The following is a 23,797-nucleotide window of genomic DNA, read 5'->3' as shown; positions in this document are numbered from 1 at the left end:
CCGGCGGGAATAGCGCGGGAATGCTGGGGGGGCGGCCAGTGGGGCGGGGGGGGGGGAGTGGGGTTCCTGCACCGGGGAGGGGGCCTCAAATGGGGTCTGGCCCACGGTCAGTGCCCACTGATCGGCAGGCCAGCCTCTCTGAAGAAGGACCTCCTTTCCTCTGCCGCCCCGCAAGATCCATCCGACATCTTCTTGCGGGGCAGCCTCGGGGAGGACGGCAACTGCGCATGCGCGGGTGATGTCATTTACTCGGCGCCGGCCGGGTCATTTACGCGCCGCCGCTTTTACACGGCACCAAGGCCCGGCACGTGTAAATGACGCGATGCCGCTCCTAGCCCCCCGGGGGCAGGAGAATAGGGGGCTGGGAGCGGGCTCCGATGCCGGAGTGAAACACTCCGGTTTTCACTCCGGCGTCGGCACTTTGACTCCCGATGGGAGAATTGCGCCCTATATCTCCTTCTGTGATTCAATGTCGTTTTTATCTGGTCACAATCCTGGGAAGTGCCTTGTGACATTTTACTAAGACCATAAGACGTAGGAGCAGAATTAGGCCACTCGGCCCATCGAGTCTGCTCCGCCATTCAATCATGGCTGATATTTTTCTCATCCCCATTCTCCTGCCTTCTCCCCATAACCCCTGATTAATCAAGAACCTATCTATCTCTGTCTTAAAGGCACTCAGTGATTTGGCCTCCACAGCCTTCTGCGGCAAGGAGTTCCACAGATTCACCACACTCTGGTTGAAGAAATTCCTCCTCATTTCTGTTTTAAAGGATCGTCTCTTTAGTCTGAGACTGTGTCCTCTGGTTCTAGATTTTCCTACAAGGTGAAATATCCTCTCCACGTCCACTCTATCCAGGCCTCGCAGTATCCTGTGAGTTTCTAAGATTCCCCCCTTATCCTTCAAAACTCAACGAGTACAGACCCAGAGTCCTCAAACGTTCCTCTTACGACAAGTTCTTCATTCCAGGGATCATTTTTGTGAATCTCCTCTGGACTCTTTCCAAGGCCAAGCACATCCTTCCTTAGATAGGGGGCCCAAAACTGCTCACAATACTCCAAATGGGGTCTAACTAGAGCCTTTTACAGCCGCAGAAGTACCTCCCTGGTCTTGTATTCTAGCCCTCGCGACATGACTGCTAACATTGCATTTGCTTTCTAAATGCCGACTGAACCTGCACATTAACCTCAAGTAAAAAGTCTTACAGCATCAGGTTAAAGTCCAACAAGTTTGTTTCAAAACACTATCATTCGGAGCATCACCCAAGGAAGGAGCAGTGCTCCGAAAGCTAGTGATTTGAAACAAACCTGTTTGGATTTAACGTGGTGTTGTGAGACTTTTTACTGTGCTCACCCCAGTCCAACACCGGCATCTCCACATCATGGTTAACCTTAAGAGAATCGTGAACAAGGACGTCCAAGTCCCTTTGTGTTTCTGATTTCCTAAGTATCTGCCCATTTAGAAAATAGTCTATGCTTCCATTCCTCCTTCCAAAGTGCATAACCTCACACTTTTCAACATTGTATTCCTCCTGCCACTTCTTTGCCCACTCTCCTAGCCTATCCAAATCCTTCTGCAGGATTATGCTAAAGGCAAGATACAAGGTTGTCAGAACACAGTTGACTAACCAATGAACTTCTGCCAATGTTACCTGGAAGCCGCACAATTCAGTTCCCTTAATTTGCCGCATGTGTGCAGCTGTGCAAAAAAAATTTAAAGGGGACATGCACTTAAATAAATCACGAACTCACTCCAAAAGTAACAGAAAGGAATGTTGCCTGCTACAGCTCTACAAAATAATTGGACCGAGTCCCTGTTTCTAGATAATTACAGTTTAACAGAATGGGGCGGACCTGGAGACGCCCCGCCGCGCCACCGCCCCGCCACATTTCTGCCCCGACCGGACGGCGGGATTCTCCGTTACGCCGGTCGGTCAATGGGGTTTCCCATTGTGGGGCAGCCCCACGCCGTCGGGAAACCCCCGGGCGCCGGCATAACGGAGACTCCCGCCGGCGTAAAATCCCGGCCATTGAGTTTAAACTGTGGAAGAGTAAGAATAGGATATTGGAAAGCTCTTCTTTTCCCAAGAGAGGGTCGCCAGGCCCTGGAATGTGTTGCTGGTTGGTGCAAAGGAAGCTGGACCGATTCCTGACTGGGACTGATCAGATCATCTAGATCAGTGTCTTGGGCAGTACCATCTCCTCGACTTTGATCTCTTGAGGGGGTCAGAGAGGAATTAACCAGAGAGGAATTGACCCAGGGTTTTTGGCTCCCCTGGGAAATTACATGGCTGTGGAAGGGAGGACATGTTTAATCACACATGCTCAGTCTGGCCATTGTGAATGTGGGGCAGGTTTGTATGCACAGATATCCATAAGTCTGAGTAAACACTGACTGAAATTCAACTCCTGAAAACACATTAACATTCACAGAACATGCGTCAAGAGCATAGTTTTTGACCAGCCATGAATTGGCACGACAGACTGGAGGGGCTGAATAATAATAATAATAATAAGGCTGAATGGCCTCCTCCTTTTTTGCAGCCTCAAATAATGGCCCACATCAACAGGTATCAGTGTGCTGATTAATGTGCGTCTTGTGTATTTGTGTCAATACATTTCCAGCCACCTATGCCATGCTATATGAAGCATATAACCTTCTGTCTATGGACCAGGTCAATTGTGGACAAAATAATTACAGCCTCTGCATGGGGTGCATTGTTAGTCAGACAAACAAGTATATGAGGGGAATTACGTGACCCAACGCACTCAGAACTCACTCTCACACATACTGTGAAAACTGAGGAAAAGTCCATATTCAGAATCTCCACCATAGGCTTTGGTTGGGCGAGATTATTAAGGGTTATGCAACCATGGCAGGCAGATGAAGTTAAGATGTAGATCTGCCGTAAATTAACTGGATGGTAGAACAGGTTCAAGGGGCTGAATGGCCTCCTCCTGTTCCTTCATCTTCTAAAAGACTTCCGGATTCTCTAAACAGCTGTGTGTTGCCTGCTAGTCTTTCTTTGTCATTGTATTTGTTTTTTCCCCTCTATATTTGCTTAATTTGTCTTTGTAGCACTATCCCCAGCAGTGACAGGGTCGCTGGCTGCATTTCTGTAGAGGGCATTGTAATCAAGAATGATCCAGTCCCCGGCCAATGACCATGTCTCCCTGCCCTAGCTGCTAGATGGCGAATGGGAACAGTTCCTTTTCACTTTCGCTGCCCAGAGTTTCTTGGCTCAACCATCGTGGGCCTTGAGAGAATGACTGACCTGGCCCTGATCGACAGCCTGGCCTGGGGCCTCCTGATTTAACCTCGCCCTAACCAACAGCCTGGACTGGGGCCTCCTGATCTCTGTGGCTCAGTGGGTTACTATCGTTTCATTGTCACCTCCCTTATTGCCTTGCTCTATCCTCCCTTTTGTCATTAATTTACTCTTGCCCTCCACGTTTTTAACCCTCTACCTTTTGTTCTGTCTCTCTCTCGCCTGCCTTTCCAGCTGCCTGGAGCTACAATGCTGCTCAGGGCAAGAATGATTGGTTAATTCCCCTGCCAATTCTAATAATTATTATTATAATAGTTGCCACATTCCGGCGCCTGTTCGGGTACACTGAGGGAGAATTCAGAATGTCCAATTCACCTAACAAGCACGTCTTTGGACTGTGGGAGGAAATCGGAGCACCTGGAGGAAACCCACGCAGACACGGGGAGAATGTGCAGACTCCGCACAGACAGTGACCCACAGAATCAAACCCGGGTCCCTGGCACTGTGAAGCAACAGTGCTAACCATTGTGCTACCATGCCCGCCATTACACCTAGAGACCGTGACTGATTTTACTTGCAGTATTTGTATTATATTACTATATTACACGCCATATTACTGGAAAAATAATTCTGTTTTTAAATCAGGAGGCATTGCAGTAGTTTCAACTGGGAGTTCTATTTGCTGCAGTTCATAGAGACTCTAATAGACTCTTTAGACTGTTTGCTGGTGCTGTTTAAACAAACTCTGTTTGCGTAAACAGGCTCGACCTGTTGTAAATTAGATCGTTTGCTGTGAGTGCTGCTATATGCCCCAGCATCCTCCAACTCCTAGGTTGATGCAGTGTCTGTAATGTTTTCTGTCTCTGCATTTGTTTAAAAACCATTAAAATCTTTAACTTTGGGCCCGATTTTGTCTCTGTGTAAAGGAATAGGTTTTGAGGGAGTTAAAATCAGGTCCATGAACTCTTATTTCCCTCTTCACAGATGTTGCCAGACACGCTGAGCATTTTCCTGTTTTCCCTTTGGACTTGCAGCATCTTCAGTGTTTCCGCTCCATTCGATTGGTGCTCGATGCAGTGACTGTAAATTAATCATCTTTACCTGATTCTTCACCGGAGTGACGTAATTTCCTTTTTTTCTCCAGTCGACAAACTGAGGAAGCAGCCCCGAGCTGCTGAGATGGCTCCCTCGCGTAGCTGAGCAGTTCTGTTGGGGAAAGGCAGAGGAATAATAAAATGTTTAATCCCGGAACTACAGTGGTCCCGATCCTGGTATTCTCCCTCAAGCAGGGACCTAGCTGTAAATTGTCCAGCTCCCTTTGTGGTTGGGATACACCAGGTGAGTAATTTGAGACATGGCATGTGGTAAGTGTAAGGATGCCCATGAAGGACTCTCCGTAACGCCCAGCTCCACTCTACCATCACCTCAACATCTCCTCCCATTTCCCCACCATCTTCCCCTGCAACAACTGCTCTTTCTTCCTTCCCAAAACTAATTCCAGGTTAATTTGCGACTTACTTTTACTTTTTTCAATTCAGTCAGCTGTGTTCCCTGCTCACGATGTGCATTCCTCTACATTGGGGACAAATGCTGATTGGTTGATCACTTTGTGGATCATCTCCATTCAGTGTGCAAGCGTGGCTCTGAACTTCAGTCATTTGCCATTTTAATTCTCGGTCTCACACTTCTCCGCTCTCTCTCCTTGGCCTCTTACGCCTTTCAAATGGAGCTCAACGTAAGCTCAAGCATCAGCTTTCATCTTTTGATTCGTCCTCCTGAGCTCAAACATCAGCTTCAATAATTTCACATCAGAATCACTGTTCCGTGATTTGTTATGTTGTAGGTGTAACATAAGCGGCTTCCTTGTGGTGCACTTGACAAAGGAAGGTTCAGACGTGGAGATAACTTCAACACGTTTATTAAACTATTTACACTTCTATTACTCGGGTTCGACACTACTGCTATTCCTACTATAGCTACCCAGACTGACTAACCAGTTACTGCAATCCACGTGGTGGGTGTAATATTGAATCAACCCTGTGTCTCTACTCACTGACTGTCTCCACTGGAAAGAGGCAGATCATGTGTGTGGTGTCCTTTATATATGGGTTGGTGTAATGCCCCCCTGTGGTGGTGTCACCTCCGTGTGTATCATGAATGTCCATTGGTCGTGTCCGATCTACCTGATCTATTGGTTGAGTGTGTGTGATGTCTCCGGTGCTCCCTCTAGTGTCTCGCTAGCCTACATGCATTTACATTGATGCACATCACCACATTCCCAATTTATTGGACAGTAGATACTGGCAATGATTTGCCTGTGACAACTGTTACGGGCAGCACGGTAGCATTGTGGATAGAACAATTGCTTCACAGCTCCAGTGTCCCAGGTTCGATTCCGGCTTGGGTCACTGTCTGTGCGGAGTCTGCACATCCTCCCCGTGTGTGCGTGGGTTTCCTCCGGGTGCTCCGGTTTCCTCCCACAGTCGAAAGATGTGCAGGTTAGGTGGATTGGCCATGATAAATTGCCCTTAGTGTCCAAAATTGCTCTTAGTGTTGGGTGGGGTTACTGGGTTATGGGGATAGGGTGGTGGTGTTGACCTTGGGTAGGGTGCTCTTTCCAAGAGCTGGTGCAGACTCGACGGGTCGAATGGCCTCCTTCTGCACTGTAAATTCTATGATAACTCCTCTAGACCAATCTTTCTTTGCTGGTCACATTGCCATCTCCTATTTCCTTTTGTCATTTAATCACTTCTGCGTTCCAGCCTGCCACAACCTTCCCTTATGCTCTTCCTTCATCGGTGCACTGGAGTCCTACTGTCAACTCTAATGAACAGTTCAAGTTAATTGCTCCCAATAAAACACAACTGGGCGTAACCTGGGCGGCACGATAGCACAGTGGTTAGCACAGTTGCTTCACAGCTCCAGGGTCCCAGGTTCGATTCCCGGCTGGGTCACTGTCTGTGCGGAGTCTGCATGTTCTCCACGTGTGTGCGTGGGTTTCATCCGGGTGCTCCGGTTTCCTCCCACAGTCGAAAGATGTGCAGGTTAGGTGGATTGGCCACGCTAAATTGCCCTTAATGTCCAAAAAGGTTGGGTGGGGTTACTGGGTTACGGGGATAGGGTGCAGGTGGGGGCTTGAGTAGGGTGCTCTTTCCAAGGGCCGGTGCGGACTCGATGAGCCGAATGGCCTCCTTCTGCACTGTAAATTCTATGATGTAAAGTCGGCTGACAAAATTGGGGAGTGGAGGGGGGGGGGGGCGTTGTCATGATTTCCAGTTGGTTCTAATTGACCCAGTTACCTTCTGGGTCCCATTTCTTTATTCCCTGTCACTGTTCTTGTGTAAAACCTCAAATCTTTCACAGAAAATGAAGTTTCATCAACCTGAAATCGCATTGTGCAAGAAGATTCTTGTCAAGAAATTAAACCTAGATCAGTAAGTTTCCAGTGCTGTGGAAAACGAGCTGTTTAATAAAGCATCAAATGGTTACTTTACTTTCTTGAAATCAAGACAAAGCCATATCAGAATCTCATTGAATTATTTACCTGACAGGATTCACTGACCCATCAGCTCTCATGTTCTTTAGGCAATCCTATTAGCTTTAAAGAGCTTCTCACCCATGGCTAGGCACCGTCTAAAGTTTGTTTCAGACATTGAATACAGTACACAATTGCCATGCTTCAAGGATTCGTTCAAGCTGATTAGTTATTGCTGGACCATATCAAGACATTGCAGTAAGCAGACAGAAGGAAAGAATCAAGAACATAACTAAACCTGAGTGAATCGTCCAGAATACCACACCTTCAGACCGAGCATTGCATGTACAGCTAAGGCACAGAACACGACACGCACAGTGTAAGGAAAGAAGAAAGACTTACATTCATATGGTATTTTTCACAAGCCTCAAGATTCTCAAAGTCTACAGCCAAATAAGTACCTTTGAAGTATAGTCACTGTTATAATTTAGGAAACGTGGCAATTAATTTGTGCACACCAAAAAAACCTGCTCACGGACGCTCAGTTTGGGTTCCGCCAGGGCCACTCAGCTCCTGACCTCATTACGGCCTTGGTTCAAACATGGACAAAAGAGCTGAACGCCAGAGGTGAAGTGAGAGTGACTGCCCTCGACATCAAGGCAGCATTTGACTGAGTATGGCAACAAAGAGTTCGAAGTAAACTGGGGTCAGTGGGATTCAGGGGCAAAACTCTCTGCTGGTCGGAGTCATACCTGGAACAATGTAAGATGATCCTGGTAGTTGGAGGTCAATCATCTCAGCTCCAGGACATCACTGTAGGTGTTCTTCAGCGTAGTATTATGGGTAAGGCAGATGAACTTAGAGCTTGGATTAGTACTTGGAACTATGATGTTGTTGCCATTACAGAGACCTGGTTGAGGGAAGGGCAGGATTGGCAGCTAAACGTTCCAGGATTTAGATGTTTCAGGCGGGATAGAGGGGGATGTAAAAGGGGTGGCGGAGTTACGCTACTGGTTAGGGAGAATATCACAGCTGTACTGCGGGAGGACACCTCTGAGGGCAGTGAGGCTATATGGGTAGAGATCAGGAATAAGAAGGGTGCAGTCACAATGTTGGGGGTTTACTACAGGCCTCCCAACAGCCAGCGGGAGATAGAAGAGCAGATAGGTAGACAGATTTTGGAAAAGAGTAAAAACAACAGGGTTGTTGTGATGGGAGACTTCAACTTCCCCAATATTGACTGGGACTCACTTAGTGCCAGGGGCTTAGACGGGGCGGAGTTTGTAAGGAGCATCCAGGAGGGCTTCTTAAAACAATATGTAGACAGTCCAACTAGGGAAGGGGCTGTACTGGACCTGGTATTGGGGAATGAGCCCGGCCAGGTGGTAGAAGTTTCAGTAGGGGAGCATTTCGGGAACAGTGACCACAATTCAGTAAGTTTTAAAGTGCTGGTGGACAAGGATAAGAGTGGTCCTAGGGTGAATGTGTTAAATTGGGGGAAGGCTAATTATAACACTATTAGGCGGGAACTGAAGAACCTAGATTGGGGGCGGATGTTTGAGGGTAAATCAATATCTGACATGTGGGAGGCTTTCAAGTGTCAGTTGAAAGGAATTCAGGACCGGCATGTTCCTTTGAGGAAGAAGGATAAATACGGCAAATTTCGGGTACCTTGGATAACGAGAGATATTGGGCGGGATTCTCCACCCCCAAGCCGAAGTGGCCGCGCCGTCGTGAACGCCGTCGAGGTTCACGACGGCGCGAAACGGCCCCGGTCCCGACCGATTCAGGCCCTGACAATGGGCCAGTATCGGGGCCGCGTCATCCCGCGTAAAAGCGGCGCCGCATAGATGACGCGGCCGGCGCCGCATAACTGGCGTCATCCGCGCATGCGTGGTTGCCGTCCTCTCTAAGTCCACCCCGCAAGAAGATGGCGGACGGATTTTGCGAGGCCGCGGAAGGAAGGAGGCCCTCCTTCAGAGAGGACGGCCCGACGATCGGTGGGCACCGATCGCGGGCCACCCCACATCTGAGGTACGCCCCGGTGCAGGATCCCCCCTCGCCCCCCCCCCCCCACAGGCCGCCCCCCCAGCGTCCACGCACCGCCCACTACTGCAGCGACCAGGTGTGGACGGCGCCGGGGGGAACCCGCCGTTTTGGCCTGGCCGCTCGGCCCATCCGGGCCTCAGAATAGCGGGGGTGCCGGAGAATTGCCATTTTGGGTGTCTCCGGTGATTCTCCGGCCTGCGGCCCGCGAAATTCGACCGGGCCGTTCCCGCCGCTTGGGAGAATCGCGGGAGGGCGTCGGACCGGCGTCCCCGGACATTTTGGCGCCCCAGGCGATTCTCCCAACCAGCATGGGAGTGGAGAATCGCGCCCAGTGTAGGCCTCGTCAAAAAGAAAAAGGAGGCATTTGTCAGGGCTAAAAGGCTGGGAACAGACGAAGCCTGTGTGGAATATAAGGAAAGTAGGAAGGAACTTAAGCAAGGAGTCAGGAGGGCTAGAAGGGGTCACGAAAAGTCACTGGCAAATAGGGTTAAGGAAAATCCCAAGGCTTTTTACACGTACATAAAAAGCAAGAGGGTAGCCAGGGAAAGGGTTGGTCCACTGAAGGATAGGCAAGGGAATCTATGTGTGGAGCCAGAGGAAATGGGCGAGGTACTAAATGAATACTTTGCATCAGTATTCACCAAAGAGAAGGAATTGGTGGATGTTGAGTCTGGAGAAGGGGGTGTAGATAGCCTGGGTCACATTGAGATCCAAAAAGACGAGGTGTTGGGCGTCTTGAAAAATATTAAGGTAGATAAGTCCCCAGGGCCTGATGGGATCTACCCCAGAATACTGAAGGAGACTAGAGAGGAAATTGCTGAGGCCTTGACAGAAATCTTTGGATCCTCACTGTCTTCAGGTGATGTCCCGGAGGACTGGAGAATAGCCAATGTTGTTCCTCTGTTTAAGAAGGGTAGCAAGGATAATCCAGGGAACTACAGGCTGGTGAGCCTTACGTCAGTGGTAGGGAAATTACTGGAGAGCATTCTTCGAGACAGGACCTACTCCCATTTGGAAGCAAATGGATGTATTAGTGAGAGGCAGCATGGTTTTGTGAAGGGGAGGTCGTGTCTCACTAACTTGATAGAGTTTTTCGAGGAGGTCACAAAGATGATTGATGCAGGTAGGGCAGTGGATGTTGTCTATATGGACTTCAGTAAGGCCTTTGACAAGGTCCCTCATGGTAGACTAGTACAAAAGGTGAAGTCACACTGGATCAGGGGTGAGCTGGCAAGGTGGATACAGAACTGGCTAGGTCATAGAAGGCAGAGAGTAGCAATGGAAGGATGCTTTTCTAATTGGAGGGCTGTGACTAGTGGTGTTCCGCAGGGATCAGGGCTGGGACATTTGCTGTTTGTAGTATATATAAATGATTTGGAGGAAAATGTAACTGGTCTGATTAGTAAGTTTGCAGACGACACAAAGGTTGGTGGAATTGCGGAAAGCGATGAGGACTGTCAGAGGATACAGCAGGATTTAGATTGTCTGGAGACTTGGGTGGACAGATGGCAGATGGAGTTTTATCCGGACAAATGTGAGGTAATGCATTTTGGAAGGTCTAATGCAGGTAGGGAATATACAGTGAATGGTAGAACACTCAAGAGTATTGAAAGTCAGAGAGATCTAGGTGTACAGGTCCACAGGTCACTGAAAGGGGCAACACAGGTGGAGAAGGTAGTCAAGAAGGCATATGGCATGCTTGCCTTTATTGGCCGGGGCATTGAGTATAAGAATTGGTATAGAACCTTAGTTAGGCCACACTTGGAGTATAGTGTTCAATTCTGGTCGCCACACTACCAGAAGGATGAGGCGGCTTTAGAGAGGGTACAGAAGAGATTTACCAGAATGTTGCCTGGTATGGAGGGCATAAGCTATGAGGAGCGATTGAATAAACTCGGTTTGTTCTCACTGGAACGAAGGAGGTTGAGGGGAGACCTGATAGAGGTATACAAAATTATGAGGGGCATAGACAGAGTGGATAATCAGAGGCTTTTCCCCAGGGTAGAGGGGTCAATTACTAGGGGGCATAGGTTTAAGGTGCGAGGGGCAAGGTTTAGAGGAGATGTACGAGGCAAGTTTTTTACACAGCGGGTAGTGGGTGCCTGGAACTCGCTACCGGAGGAGGTAGTGGAAGCAGGGACGATAGTGACATTTAAGCGGCATCGTGACAAATACTTGAATAGGATGGGAATAGAGGGATACGGACTCAGGAAGTGTAGAAGATTGTAGTTTAGTTGGGCAGCATGGTCGGCACGGGCTTGGAGGGCCGAAGGGCCTGTTCCTGTGCTGTACTTTACTTTGCTCTTTGTTCTTTGTAGTGTCCTCAGCCCAACCATCTTCAGCTGCTTCATCAATGACCTCCCATCCGTCAGAAGGTCAGAAGTGGGGATGTTTGCGGGTGACTGCACAATGTTCAGCACCATTCGCGACTCCTCAGATAATGAAGCTGTCCCTGTCCAAATGTAGCGAGACCTGGACAATATCGAGGCTCGGGGTGACAAGTGGCAAGTTATATTCACACCTCAGAAGTGCCAGACAATGACCTTCTCCTACAAGAGAGCATCTAACCATCGCCCCTTGACATTCAATGGCATTCCCATCGCTGAAAACCCCACAATTAGCATCCTGGGGATTACCATTGATCAGAAACTGAACTGGACTAGCTAATACTGTGGCTACCAGAGCAGGTCAAAGGCCAGGACTCCTACAGCGAGTAAGTCATTTCCTGACGCCCCCAAAGCCTGTCCACCATCTACAAGACACAAGTCAGGAGTGTAATAGAATACTCTCCACTTGCCTGGATGAGGGCAGCTCCGACAACACTCGCCATTGTTATGGACACCCTGGGCAAGTGGGCGGTCAATTCCAGCCCCTCCGACCTCGGAGTCCCAACATAAGTGAATTGACCAATAATTTGTGTATTTGCCTGAGGTATTTAACCCTTGCCTGCTCCAGTGAGTTACAGGCACCAAGCTGGGCCACTCAAGCTGGATTCTCAGGCTGTGGGATCCCCTCCAGGGACACACTTTAACGTGTGTTGAGCTGAGCCTTACCCTCGGAAGATGCATTTCAGGTCTGCTCGGTTTCTGATGTGTGGTCAACTTCAGCAGACTCACCAACAGCTTGCTCAGCTAAACAGGTTATTAGAGCAGTAGTTTTTGCGAGACCTTCGAGTGGTCTAATACCTTTAATAGAAGAGGAACCTGGAAAGTTCCCCTCCCCAGCTCTGTCTTCAGGCTTTGCGTACTCATTAATTGCTCTGTGTACCTGAAGGGAATTCCAGCTAAGATTTGAGAGAGAATTCCCCGCTTCTGGGAGAGAGATTCAAAAGGATTCTGCTCAGCTCTGCAGCTCCAAACAAAAGCTGAAACCAAACACACAGAGAGTCACCCAGCAGAGCATTCCAGGAAAAATAGCACCAATCTGCATTGAGGGTCTGCTTAGCATTGAACACAGAACATAGAACATTACAGCGCAGTCAGGTCCTTCGGCCCTCGATGTTGCGCCGACCTGTGAAACCACTCTAAAACCCATCTACACTATTCCCTTATCATCCATATGTTTATCCAATGACCATTTGAATGCCCTTAGTGTTGGCGAGTCCACTACTGTTGCAGGCAGGGCATTCCACGCCCTTACTATTCTCGGAGTAAAGAACCTACCTCTGACATCTGTCCTATAACTATCTCCCCTCAATTTAAAGCTATGTCCCCTCGTGCTAGCCATCACCATCCGAGGAAAAAGGCTCTCACTGTCCACCCTATCCAATCCTCTGATCATCTTGTATGCCTCTATTAAGTCACCTCTTAACCTTCTCTCTAACGAAAACAGCCTCAAGTCCCTCAGCCTTTCCTCATAAGATCTTCCCTCCATACCAGGCAACATCCTGGTAAATCCCCTCTGCACCCTTTCCAATGCTTCCATATCCTTCCTATAATGCGGCGACCAGAACTGCACGCAATACTCCAAATGCAGCCGCACCAGAGTTTTGTACAGCTGCAACATGACCTCATGTCTCCGAAACTCAATCCCTCTACCAAATGAAATGAACGAAATGAAAATCGTTTATTGTCACAAGTAGGCTTCAAATGAAGTTACTGTGAAAAGCCCCTAGTCGCCACATTCCGGCGCCTGTTCCGGGGAGGCTGTTACGGGATATTACCAAAGGAGTGGATTGGGTTTGCATTGGAGTGGAATGGTTGCTAGCCAAGTCCATCAAAATGTCAGCAAGGGCACTGAGATAGAACTCAGCATGGACACACAAGGAGCTGGGAATAAAGTGTATACAGTGTTATATTACCTTGTGTAATATAGTATATTCCTCTTTGAACCAGCCGAGTTGATGAAATGAACAATAGTCTTCTTGTAAAGATTAACTAATTTATTGAGTAATATAAATAATATTTGTGAGTCCTTTTTACTTAATACTCAATGAGCAAAAGAAATAAAATACAGTAAAGATAACTAACTAACTATACAACGTAATAATGAAATAACTTCTCTCTCTAGTTATTCTATGTCTTGTCTGTTGACTCTCCTGAAGCACACGCTCCCAGAAAGAGCGGGAAAGTCCTTTATGTACCATCTGATAGTGAGACATCTAGTGTTGAATTGACTGTACTAGTTTTACATACATTGATCATGTATATTGATATACAGAGATCACTGCATACAGGGCAATGCCAAGCCCCATTGGATGTTCCCCATCCTCTCTGCCTTCCTTATTTGTTCTGCCATTTTTACCCTTGGGGATGTGTGCACAATCAACCTCGACCGTGTACTTTTGGCAACAGAGTTTGAATGGAAAACTATAGGTGAGGGGTGCAGAGGTCGAGCAGAATGCACAGAAGGTCCAGCACAAAGCGAGGGGAGATAGCATACACTCGGGCCGAAGGCCAGCTGAGAGAGGCTGTTACCTGTGGTTTCTGCAGCAAATACAGCGACTTAAATTCACTGAAGGTCAAATCGGAAAACTGGTTGAGTCCCACTGTGTAGAGCGAATGAACAAAAATAATAAATTAGATTCTTGAAATACCTCTCTGGGTAATTGTGCGTCACTGCGCTGTCCCTTTCACATTTTCGGGTACTGTCAAAACCAATGTTCACAACCCCCATATCGCAAATTTGTTTACCTGTGCTTTTAATGTAATGAAACCCTGCAAGGCACTTCAGAGGAGCATTACAAAACAAAATGTCACATCGAGTCACTTAAGATACCAGATCAGATATTGTTGATGCACATGTTACAGGGCTGTGAAATTCCCTTGTGTTCCAGTGTCAATTGAACAGAAATACGATTACACAAAAGCAACTACAATTGCTCCTACCCTGAATAAATATAATGTGGAGATGCCGGCATTGGACTGGGGTGAGCACAGTAAGAAGTCTTACAACACCAGGGTAAAGTCCAACAGGTTTGTTTCAAATCACTAGCTTTCGGAGCACTGACCCCGCCTCAGGTGAAGGCTCCTTCCTCACCTGAGGAAGGAGCAGTGCTCTGAAAGCTAGTGATTTGAAACAAACCTGTTGAACTTTAACCTGGCGTTGTAAGACTTCTTACTGAATCAATATAATTAGATAATTTACTTCAGGTCTGCTGTGAGAAACTCGTTTTACTGGTTGGGGAATCTAGGACTGGGAACGGCATCTAAAAATCAGAACAAAATTCAGAAACACTACAAGAGGGGTGTAGAAGTTTGGATCTCCCTTTCGCAAACAGGTGATGCAATGTCCGTTGTAAACAAAATCTGAGGTAGATGGATTTTTGTTAACCAAAGGAATTAAAGGACATGGGGAAAGGCCAGATACATGGGGCGTGATTTAATGGAAACATTTCTAAGCGTGATAGCAAGTAGGAACAGCCGTGAGCTCCCCGACGCTCGGCCTGGCGTGGTCATCATCGCTATAAAACATTGGTCCACTTAGAGGCCCACGCGGTTCACACCGCAAATGACTGTCATGCTGGCTGATTCGCTGGGACCACACTCGCCCGCTCTCCGCTAACAAGGCAGAGCAAACCCCCCCCGCAGCTCGCAGCCATACCACCGAGGAGACAAGCCCCATGATTCCGGGATGCTGACCTGGAGAGAATTACTGGACATGGTCAATACCAGACGGGATGCCCTCCCTGTCTCCCCGCAGGGTTCGGAGGGTCAGCCACAGGGCAGCCGGGGCAGCCTGGGAGGAAGTGGCAGCGGCCGCCAGCTCGTGGACATCACCAGGAGGACCGGCACCCAGTGCCGTAAGAAAATCAAAGACCTCCACTAGGCCGCACTGATGGGTTAACATTAGCTCTCACGCCACCCCGACACCCCTCCCCGAACATGCGCCTGGCACATCCCTACCCAGCACCATTCCCTGCCCCAGCCCACCCATGTGCAGCAGTGCCACCCGCGCCTCCCCTCCCCCAAGGTCCCCATTGACCCCACTCCACCCAATTCCACCCCCACTACTCCCAATCCCCCCTACTCCTCATCCCCCTACTTCCCCCCCCCCCCCGCCCACCCATACTCGTCATGTCCTCCCCACTCCCCCCACCCCACGATGAACGAAGCATGTGGCTCACGATGCCCCCTCTGTGTCCCGTGTCCGGGCGGTGGGATGACAGATATCAGAGTCCTCACACCCAAACGAGGAATGGGTCCTGGAGTTCAGGAGGACCACTCTGTCATGGTCACAGAGGTTGGCCTACGGAGTAGAGGTGAAATTCCACTGGGCCCCACCCAGATGACCTGACAAACGTGAGTTCTTAATGCCATGCCGAATGAGCTATCCCTCCCACTGACCCCATGTCCATTCTCCTGCGGGATCCTCATCACACAGTGCCGGCCCATGGTGGGCACCCCACAGTTCCACCCTGCTCCCACCTCCCATGAGAACACAGAGGGGATCTCCGAGGAGACCACCGCATTCGTGGCACAGCTGTAATCCCTACCCTTCACCAGCAGAGACACTCACCTTGGTGGGTGACAGAAGTGGACAGGCTTCTGGGGCACATTCTGGTGAGCACCACACACCTGCCAATGTACATCAGGTGGGGGCAGGGACCCCCAGACGAGACAGCAGTCGGAGATCTGTTGGATCCCAGGACCCAGCTGGGTCCTAGTCAAATGCTGATCCTCTGGACCAGGTTTACCCGGAGCTGATGTAGACACTAGGTTGCAGCCGTGATATTAGGATGTCAGCGACACTCCAGCAGGTCCATGGCCGATTGCAGGAGCCCCAGAGCCTACGGGCACAGGAGATAGCGGCAGCAATGCATGGCACAGAGGACAACACTTCTCGGGTGGCGACCGCAGTGGAGAACCTGGTGCATGATGTCGGCAGCATGAATGGAGGTGTCCAAGGCGTGGCTCAGTCGGTGACAGGCATGGCTGAGCGTGGCGAGAAACCAATAACCACCATTAAGGCCATCTCCATACAATTAACGGGAATGACTGCCTACTGAACGGACTCCCGTGATCTAACCGCCTCGCCAGCAAGTGGTCAGGCGGGCGCCGATTAGATTTCATAGAATTTACCGTGCAGAAGGAGGCCATTCGGCCCATCGAGTCTGCACCGGCTCTTGGAAAGAGCACCCTACCCAAGCCCACATCTCCACCCTCTCCCCATAACCCAGTAACCCCACCCAACACTAAGGGCAATTTTGAACACTAAGGGCAATTTAGCATGGCCAATCCACGTAACCTGCACATCTTTGGACTGTGGGAGGAAACCGGAGCACCCGGAGGAAACCCATGCACACACGGGGAGAACGTGCAGACGCCACACAGACAGTGACCCAAGCCGGAATCGAACCTGGGACCCTGGAGCTGTGAAGCCACAGTGCTAACCACCATGCTACCCCCTTAGTACACCTTCTTAAAAACGTGAAGGGCTGCTGTGGGGACCCGAGGAGGTGAGTGGCCATCTTCACTCCCAGGCAATGAGCCTAGGGCACTGGGGCTGCTCAACCAGGGATATTTCAGTGACCGGAGGGTGGGTGTGTGCATCGGGGAAGGGATTAGCGTCCGGTCCAGGTAATGTGATGTGCAGGTGTCTGCACTACAGGGTGTGGAATCCGATGACCTGGAGCCCCGCTGTGCCGCGAATACAGTGGTGTCCTCGGAGCTCCCCTCTGCGGTGTTCTCACGGGAGCCGGGGGTGGGCGGAAATCACCAGGATGGCAGTGCCAACGTGCCCGTATTCCAGGGCGAGGGTCAGGGGGCCACCCTGCATTCTCCTTGACCACCCAGGGGCCTCCGATGGCCCGGGAGCCCCCCCCCCCCCACCCCCCCTCACCGGGTGGCGTTCTGCTGGTTTACGATTTGGTGGACCAGTATTGAACCGAGGCCAGCTGGGGACTCCCTGGGGAGGCCGTTAGATGCTGAGAGGCCGGTAGATCCCGGGTGAATACGCCTTAGTAGGTTTAAAACCTACTCTACTTAGACGCTCGGCTTGCCCATGCCCATTGTGGCCGGGATCCTGATCGTGCTGCCTCGCGAGGTCCGGGTAAATCTCGCAAGACGCACTGGCTGTTGGGAAGCCCGCGGGAGGCTTCTCCTGGCATCTACCAGCCACGTCGCGGTCCTGTTCGGGCGTTGGTGACCGCCCTGTCCTCGGCCACACCGGTCACCTCCAGGGCCCGCTCCTCTAACTTCATGGGCCGGTAGATCGCACCCATGGAGTTAGAGCGCAGATAAGCCACAATCTCTTTTTAAAAAAATTTAGAGTATCCAATTCATTTTTCCAATTAAGGGGCAATTTAGCGTGGCCAATCCACCCACCCTGCACATCTTTGGCTTGTGGGGGTGAGACCCAGGCAGACACGGGGAGAATGTGCAAACTACGCACGGACAGTGACCCAGAGCCGGGATTGAACCTGGGACCTCGGCACCGTGAGGCAGCAGTGCTAACCACTGCGCCACCGTGCCGCCCCAGCCACGATGTCTTTGAATGACTACACCTGCTTGAAGGGCTAAATTGTTGCCTCCTGTTCTTATTTTCCCTGACATCTCAACCTTTATGTTTACCGTTTCTCTCTGTTTAAACTTGTATTCTCCAGGCTATTTGCAAACATCAAAAAAGGAAGGGGCCATTCCCCCCCTCCAGCCTGTTGCACCGCTCAATTAGATCATGACTGACCTGTATCTGGACACCAAGCATAACCCTTGGTTCCATAACCCATACCTAATTTAAAAAAACGATGGATCTGCTCAAGCCTCAACAGGAGGAAATGCCAGAATGCAGCTGTAACACTGTTTGAGTGAAACTTACTTTGAAAAGAATGTCCAGCGCTGTTGTGAACTTCAATCTTTCTTTTTTTCTGGATAAAGGTCTGTAGCCTGTGCTCATACTCTTCTGGGGTATAGTTTTTGTTGTGCTGTTTGCAAAGAATGGAAGTAAGTAAATTATCACTTGGAATCAACAATAACATTATGCATTTACATCTGACTTTCAACGTCGTGAATTGTCCCAAGGTGCTTCACGGGAGCAGTTAGCAAATAAAATATGGAGATATGAAGATACATGATCGACCGCTTGGTCACAAAGGCAGTTTTGTAGCATAAAGGGTTAGCGTTACATATGTAAACATACAGGCCGGAATCTTCCCCCCCCTCCCACCCCGCCCCCGCAGTGGGTTTCCCCCTGGTGGAGGCAGCTTGCCATTGGCCACTGACGGGATCTTCCTGTCCTGCTGAAATCAATGGCAATTTGCTGGCCGCCTGTCGCGCCCCCCGGGGAATCTGCAGCTGGAGTCACTTACGGCGAGACCGGAAACTCCTGCTGGCAGAATTGCCATAGTCCACATCATCATCACTCAAGGTCACATGACACAGGGCATGGAGAGAGATAGTTCTGTGGAGAACCTTGTATTGTACAAAGGTAGTATAATGTTCAATGAAAGATAAGAGTTTACCAACAGCCTTGACTCCAGAATTGTTTGCAAGTCCTTACCCATGACTAACACATCGAGAACCCAAGGCTACGATAACACAAGTTTTAAGGAGCATCTTAAAGGAGGATTGAGAGGTAGTGAGGCGGAGAGGGTTAGGGAGGGAAATCCAGAGCCTAGAATGTTACAGCACAGGACAGTTGGGTCATCATCCCTATGTAAGCTCTTTGAAAGAAATGTCCCATCAGTCACATCGCATGCTCTTTCCCCATGGTCCTGTAATTATTGCCCTTTAAGTATTTATTCAATTCACTTTTCAAAGTTGCATTTGCATTTGCTCCCACTGCCTTTTCAGGTGACACATTCCAGTTCACAACATCCTGCTGCGTGAGAACAATTCTCACTTCCCTCTGGTTCTTTAGTCAATTCAATGGAACTGGTGTCTTCTGGTTATTGATTCAGTGGAGAGTTTATCTAAAACAGACAGATCTTCTTGGGTACCTCTAAGGTTTTTTTGCTAATGTTTTTTTTGGGGTGTCCGGGGGGTTGGGGTGGGGGAGCATTGGCCAGGTGACTGGGAGGACCCCCTTGTTCTTCCAATAAAGCCATGAGATGTTTCACATCTACCTGCCCACCAGAACCACCTTAATTATTTCAGAACAAAGGGCTATGATTTCAAGTCTTGGAATCCAGGACGAGAGTTAGTAAGTCATCAGATAGAAGCAGTGTCTTAGTGCAATGAGATTGAACAAGTCTCAAAGCGAGGGAGACACAAGTCATTCGAATAGGAAGAAACTGCCCAAAAAAACAGAAAATAAATATTTACCTTGATCATCCATTCCTTGAAAAAACTTATTTCTGGAAAATAAACAAGACAATTATCCTCGGTGAGCACATTTTTACCATTTTCTCCTCTCTTGTCCTGTAGTCAGTTTGTTGTTCCAATTACTACTACCTCATCCCAATCAATATTCTTCCAATCAATACTGTCCCAATTGGTAACCATTCATGTTATGGATCTCCCAGTAGATGGTGGCAGGAGATTACTAGATTATGAGGGTTGTGGCAACACAATCCAATTTTGCCCTGCCTCGCCATGGCATCTTAACGGTAGGCTGTAGTCTCCCATTGCGGCCACAGATGTGAACCGCCCTGAGTGATAGGGTCAGTAGAGGGCTTCAATATTTACCTGAAATTGACTTTTAAAAATGTATGAACAAATGAATTAGGAGCAGGTGTAGCCATTTTGCCCCTTGAGGCAGCTCCGCCTATTGTTAATATCATGGTTGACCTGGTTGAGGCCTCTACTTTTCTGACTACCTCCAACGCCCTTTGACCTCCTTGCCACCCAAAAGTCCACCTAACTCAGCCTTAAAAATATTCAATCACCCTCCACCATTCTCCGGCAAACAGAATTCCTCAGACTAATGACTGAAACATTTTTCCTCTCTTCCCTCCTAAATGGGGGAGACTTCAATTTTTAAACTGTAGCCCCCAGTTCCAGCCTCTCCCACAAAGGGAAACATTCTTTCACCTTGTCAAGTCCCCTCAGAATCTTATACGGTTCAATAAGATCACCTCTTCTGAATTGCAATGGATGCAGCCCCAACCTTTCCTCATAAGAAAATCCCTTCATCCCAGATATCCATCATGTGGACCTTCTCTATACCACTGAGTTCTGAAATCTCTCTCTATTCAAATAATATTCTGCTTTCCTATCCATTCTGCCAATAACAAGTTCCCATTTTCCCAGATTATACTCCATCTGTCCATTCACTTAACTTATCCAGATTCCTTTGCGACTCCTTATGTCCTCTTCTCAACTTACTTTCCTATCTACCCTTTGTGTCACCAGCACATTTAGCAGCCATACATTTGGTCCTTTCATTCAAAGCAAGATGATAGTTGAGGCTGCAGCACTGATCTCCATGACACTTCGCTTATTACTCCCCACTATGTTCCTGCAACCGAGTAGTTTCAGACCTCTGCTCTATTGCAACAGAAAGACAGAGAGTGAAGGTCAAACAGCACTGAGGTCGGAGCTCAGTCAGTTGAGTGTTAGGACGGGGAGAGTGGTGGAACCATGAGAGAACAAAGGACAAAGAAAAGTACAGCACAGGAACGGGCCCTTCGGCCCTCCAAGCCTGTGCCGACCATGCTGCCCGTCTAAACTAAAATCTTCCACACTTCCGGGGTCCGTATCCCTCTATTCCCATCCTATTCATGTATTTGTCAAGATGCAAATTTTCCCACATCAGACTATCAGTGTGGGTGAAAAAAAAACATAACCACATTTCAGAGCATATGTAACAGACAGAGAAAGTGGCAAAATAGGGAAGGAAATTGTTAATTCCTGGTTTTTGGGAGGAAAGTGGGCACAAGCGAGAGAGAGAGCGAACTTGCATTTAAACAGTGCCTTCACAACATCAGGACAACCCAAAATCTTTCACAGCCAATGAAGTACTTTGACTGCTATAATGTAAGAAATGAGACACTAATTTGCAAGATCTCAAGCTGCAATGTGATAATGTGGGCGGCACGGTAGCACAGTGGTTAGCCCTGTTGCTCCACAGCGCCAGGCTCCCAGGTTCGATTCCCGGCTTGGATCACCGTCTATGCGGAGTCTGCACGTTCTCCCCGTGTCTGTGTGGGTTTCCTCCGGGTGCTCCGGTTTCCTCCCACAAGTCCTGAAAGACGTGCTTGTTAGGTGAATTGGACATTCTGAATTCTCCCTCTGTGATTCCGAACAGGCACCGGAATGTGGCGACGAGGGGCTTTTCACAGTAACTTCATTGCAGTGTTAATGTAAGCCTACTTGTGACAATAAAGATTATTATTCATGACCAAATCATTTTTAAAATTAATATTGGTTGATGGTTCAACATTGGACAGAACATCACGGAGAACGCCTGCTCTTCTTCAAAATAGTGTCATGGGATCATTTACCCAAGAGGGTAGATGGAACTTTGATTTAACATCTTATCCGAAAGTTGGCACCACTTGAGGCAGCCCTTCAGTGCTTCACCGGGATTGTCAGTCTCAATTATCTGCTCAGGTTTCTGGGCTGAACTTTGAACCCATGACCTCTGAGGTTCAGCCACCACTTGAATTCCAACAACTCTGAGGGTGGCACGGTAACGCAGTGGCTAGCACTGTTGCCTCATGGCGCCGAGGTCCCAGGTTCGATCCTGGCCCCGGGTCACGGTCCGTGTGGAGTTTGCACATTCTCCCCGTGCCTGCGTGGGTCTCACCCCCACACACCAAAGATGTGCAGGGTGGGTGAATTGGCCACAATAAATTGCCTTTTAATTGAGAAAAAAAGAATTGGGTGCTCTGAATTTATTTTTTAACAAGAATTCCAACAATCCCAGTCTGTCATTTTGTACTATTACCAGAAACAACATGGAAAAATGGTGTGTGTGTGCACAGGTGGCAGGAGGTCCATTGTAATGGAAACTCTGAATTCACAGCCTAGGTGCAGGAACTGGTGACTAGCTGTCGCTGGTGGAACTTCCCTCAATAGCAGCCAGCATTTTCAGAAGGGGAAGAAACGGTGAGGCCATTGAGACTTATGCAAATTCTCAATGTTTTGCAACCTTGGATCCAAGCTAGATGCCTGCATGGTTGCAACAGTGTCTGAGTTTAAAATCAAATAATGGAAGAGCACACACAGAAGGGAGTCACTTAGGTCCTCCTGCCTGAAGCTGATTGTGTGGAAGAACTATCCAATTAGTCCCACTCCCCATCTCCTTCCTCAGAGCCCAGAAAATGTTTGCTTTTTCAAGTATTTATCAAATCCACTTTGTGAAAGTTACTTCTCAATCTTGTCCTCCCAAACAGATCGTAACAGCTCTGATGATCAAAATCTCCCCTGTTGCACAGATGTAACCAGCTCCCCCGAGGTTGAATGGAACAAACAGATATCAGTGTACCGTGTTGTTCAAATAAAAAACTTGCTTACCTTTGAAAGAAAACTCTGTCAGGCTGCCCACAGTGTGCGAAAGTACGAAGATTGAGATAAGTGCCTTTAACAGTCCCATTTTTCAGCCAGCCCTTTGAACAAAGCACAGGCTGGAATTCCCCTTTTCCTGTACAGCCAAACACTTCTACTTCCTCCTACAACCAGGCAGCTGCTAAATCAGAACCAAATGTGAAACTGGGCAAAGGGTTGTGTGTGCAGAAGATTAGTAACAGCCTCTTTTCTGGAACATTCGTGACAAGAGGGGGAGGAGGCAATGAAATCAGCAAAGTAAATGGAGAAGTGTGTAATCTTTGTGGTGTGCTGTATTAACAAACTTCACTAGTTTGCAAATCGTACTGCGGCGTGTGCCCCTTGCCCTGTGGCCCCCCCCCCCCCCCCCCCCCCTCCCCCCAACCCGTCTCGGTGCCACCATGTGGCGTAAAAGACACATTACTGCAAAATAATCCTGGTTGCTTTACAAGGTAATATATCACCTGTGACAGTGAACATAGTTAGGCAGAAGTGTCTGATATAAACACAGCAATAAATACAGAATGAAACTACCGGCAAGTTTATTTTGTGATCCAGGATCCAATTCCGGTGGTACAGGCTTGGAAGGCTGAAGGGCCTGTTCCTGTGCTGTCTTGTTCTTTGTTCTTCAAACCCAAGAGCTAGGGTCAGCGCGAAGGTCCATTGACTTCGGTGGGACGAGAGGTTCTGGCCAGTGGAAGGGACTGTAAAATCCCACTCAGAGAATTTACAGCACAGAAACAGGCCCTTCAGCCCAACCTTCCACACTAGCCTCCCCCCACTCCCCCCCACTTCATCACAGCCCATCGACGTATCTCCCTCGTGTGATTACACAACCACCCACTAAATCCAAAAGGAGACAAGAGGACAATTGAGGCAAGGTGATTGGTGGAGGATTTATGTGAACATTTTGATGGAAGAAAATGGATCACCTTTGAAGTATAAAATGTGAAAAAAGACATGCTCTCTTTCACTGGAAAGGCCTTTTTAATGTTGCGCCAGTAAATAATGGTAAGAGGAGAGCTGAGAACGTTAGAAGATGCAATTAATCTTGCAACTGACGATGAACACAAGATAAGAACTTCCCTATTTCTGTTTCCCCCATTGTCAAAGTGCCACATAAAATTAAGTCTTGTTCA

General features: G+C 48.7%; 1 protein-coding gene across 1 annotated transcript in view; it reads right to left on the bottom strand.

The window, feature by feature from the left end:
• The window catches only part of LOC140387380 (pro-cathepsin H-like), a 53,147-nt gene extending 30,141 nt beyond the window's left edge, over nucleotides 1-23,006 (bottom strand). Inside the window, exons 1-5 of the mRNA XM_072470387.1 lie at nucleotides 22,629-23,006; nucleotides 19,494-19,525; nucleotides 18,049-18,154; nucleotides 13,710-13,780; nucleotides 4,371-4,475 (exon numbers count right to left, since the gene is read on the bottom strand). Coding sequence (XP_072326488.1) covers nucleotides 4,371-4,475; nucleotides 13,710-13,780; nucleotides 18,049-18,154; nucleotides 19,494-19,525; nucleotides 22,629-22,707 — 393 coding nt within the window. The 5' untranslated portion in view covers nucleotides 22,708-23,006. The remainder of the gene's footprint in view (nucleotides 1-4,370; nucleotides 4,476-13,709; nucleotides 13,781-18,048; nucleotides 18,155-19,493; nucleotides 19,526-22,628) is intronic.
• Nucleotides 23,007-23,797: the final 791 nt, after the last annotated feature.

Source organism: Scyliorhinus torazame, chromosome 12 (genome assembly GCF_047496885.1).
Source record: "Scyliorhinus torazame isolate Kashiwa2021f chromosome 12, sScyTor2.1, whole genome shotgun sequence".
NCBI lineage: Eukaryota > Metazoa > Chordata > Chondrichthyes > Carcharhiniformes > Scyliorhinidae > Scyliorhinus > Scyliorhinus torazame.
This window is presented reverse-complemented; position numbering and strand designations above follow the sequence as displayed.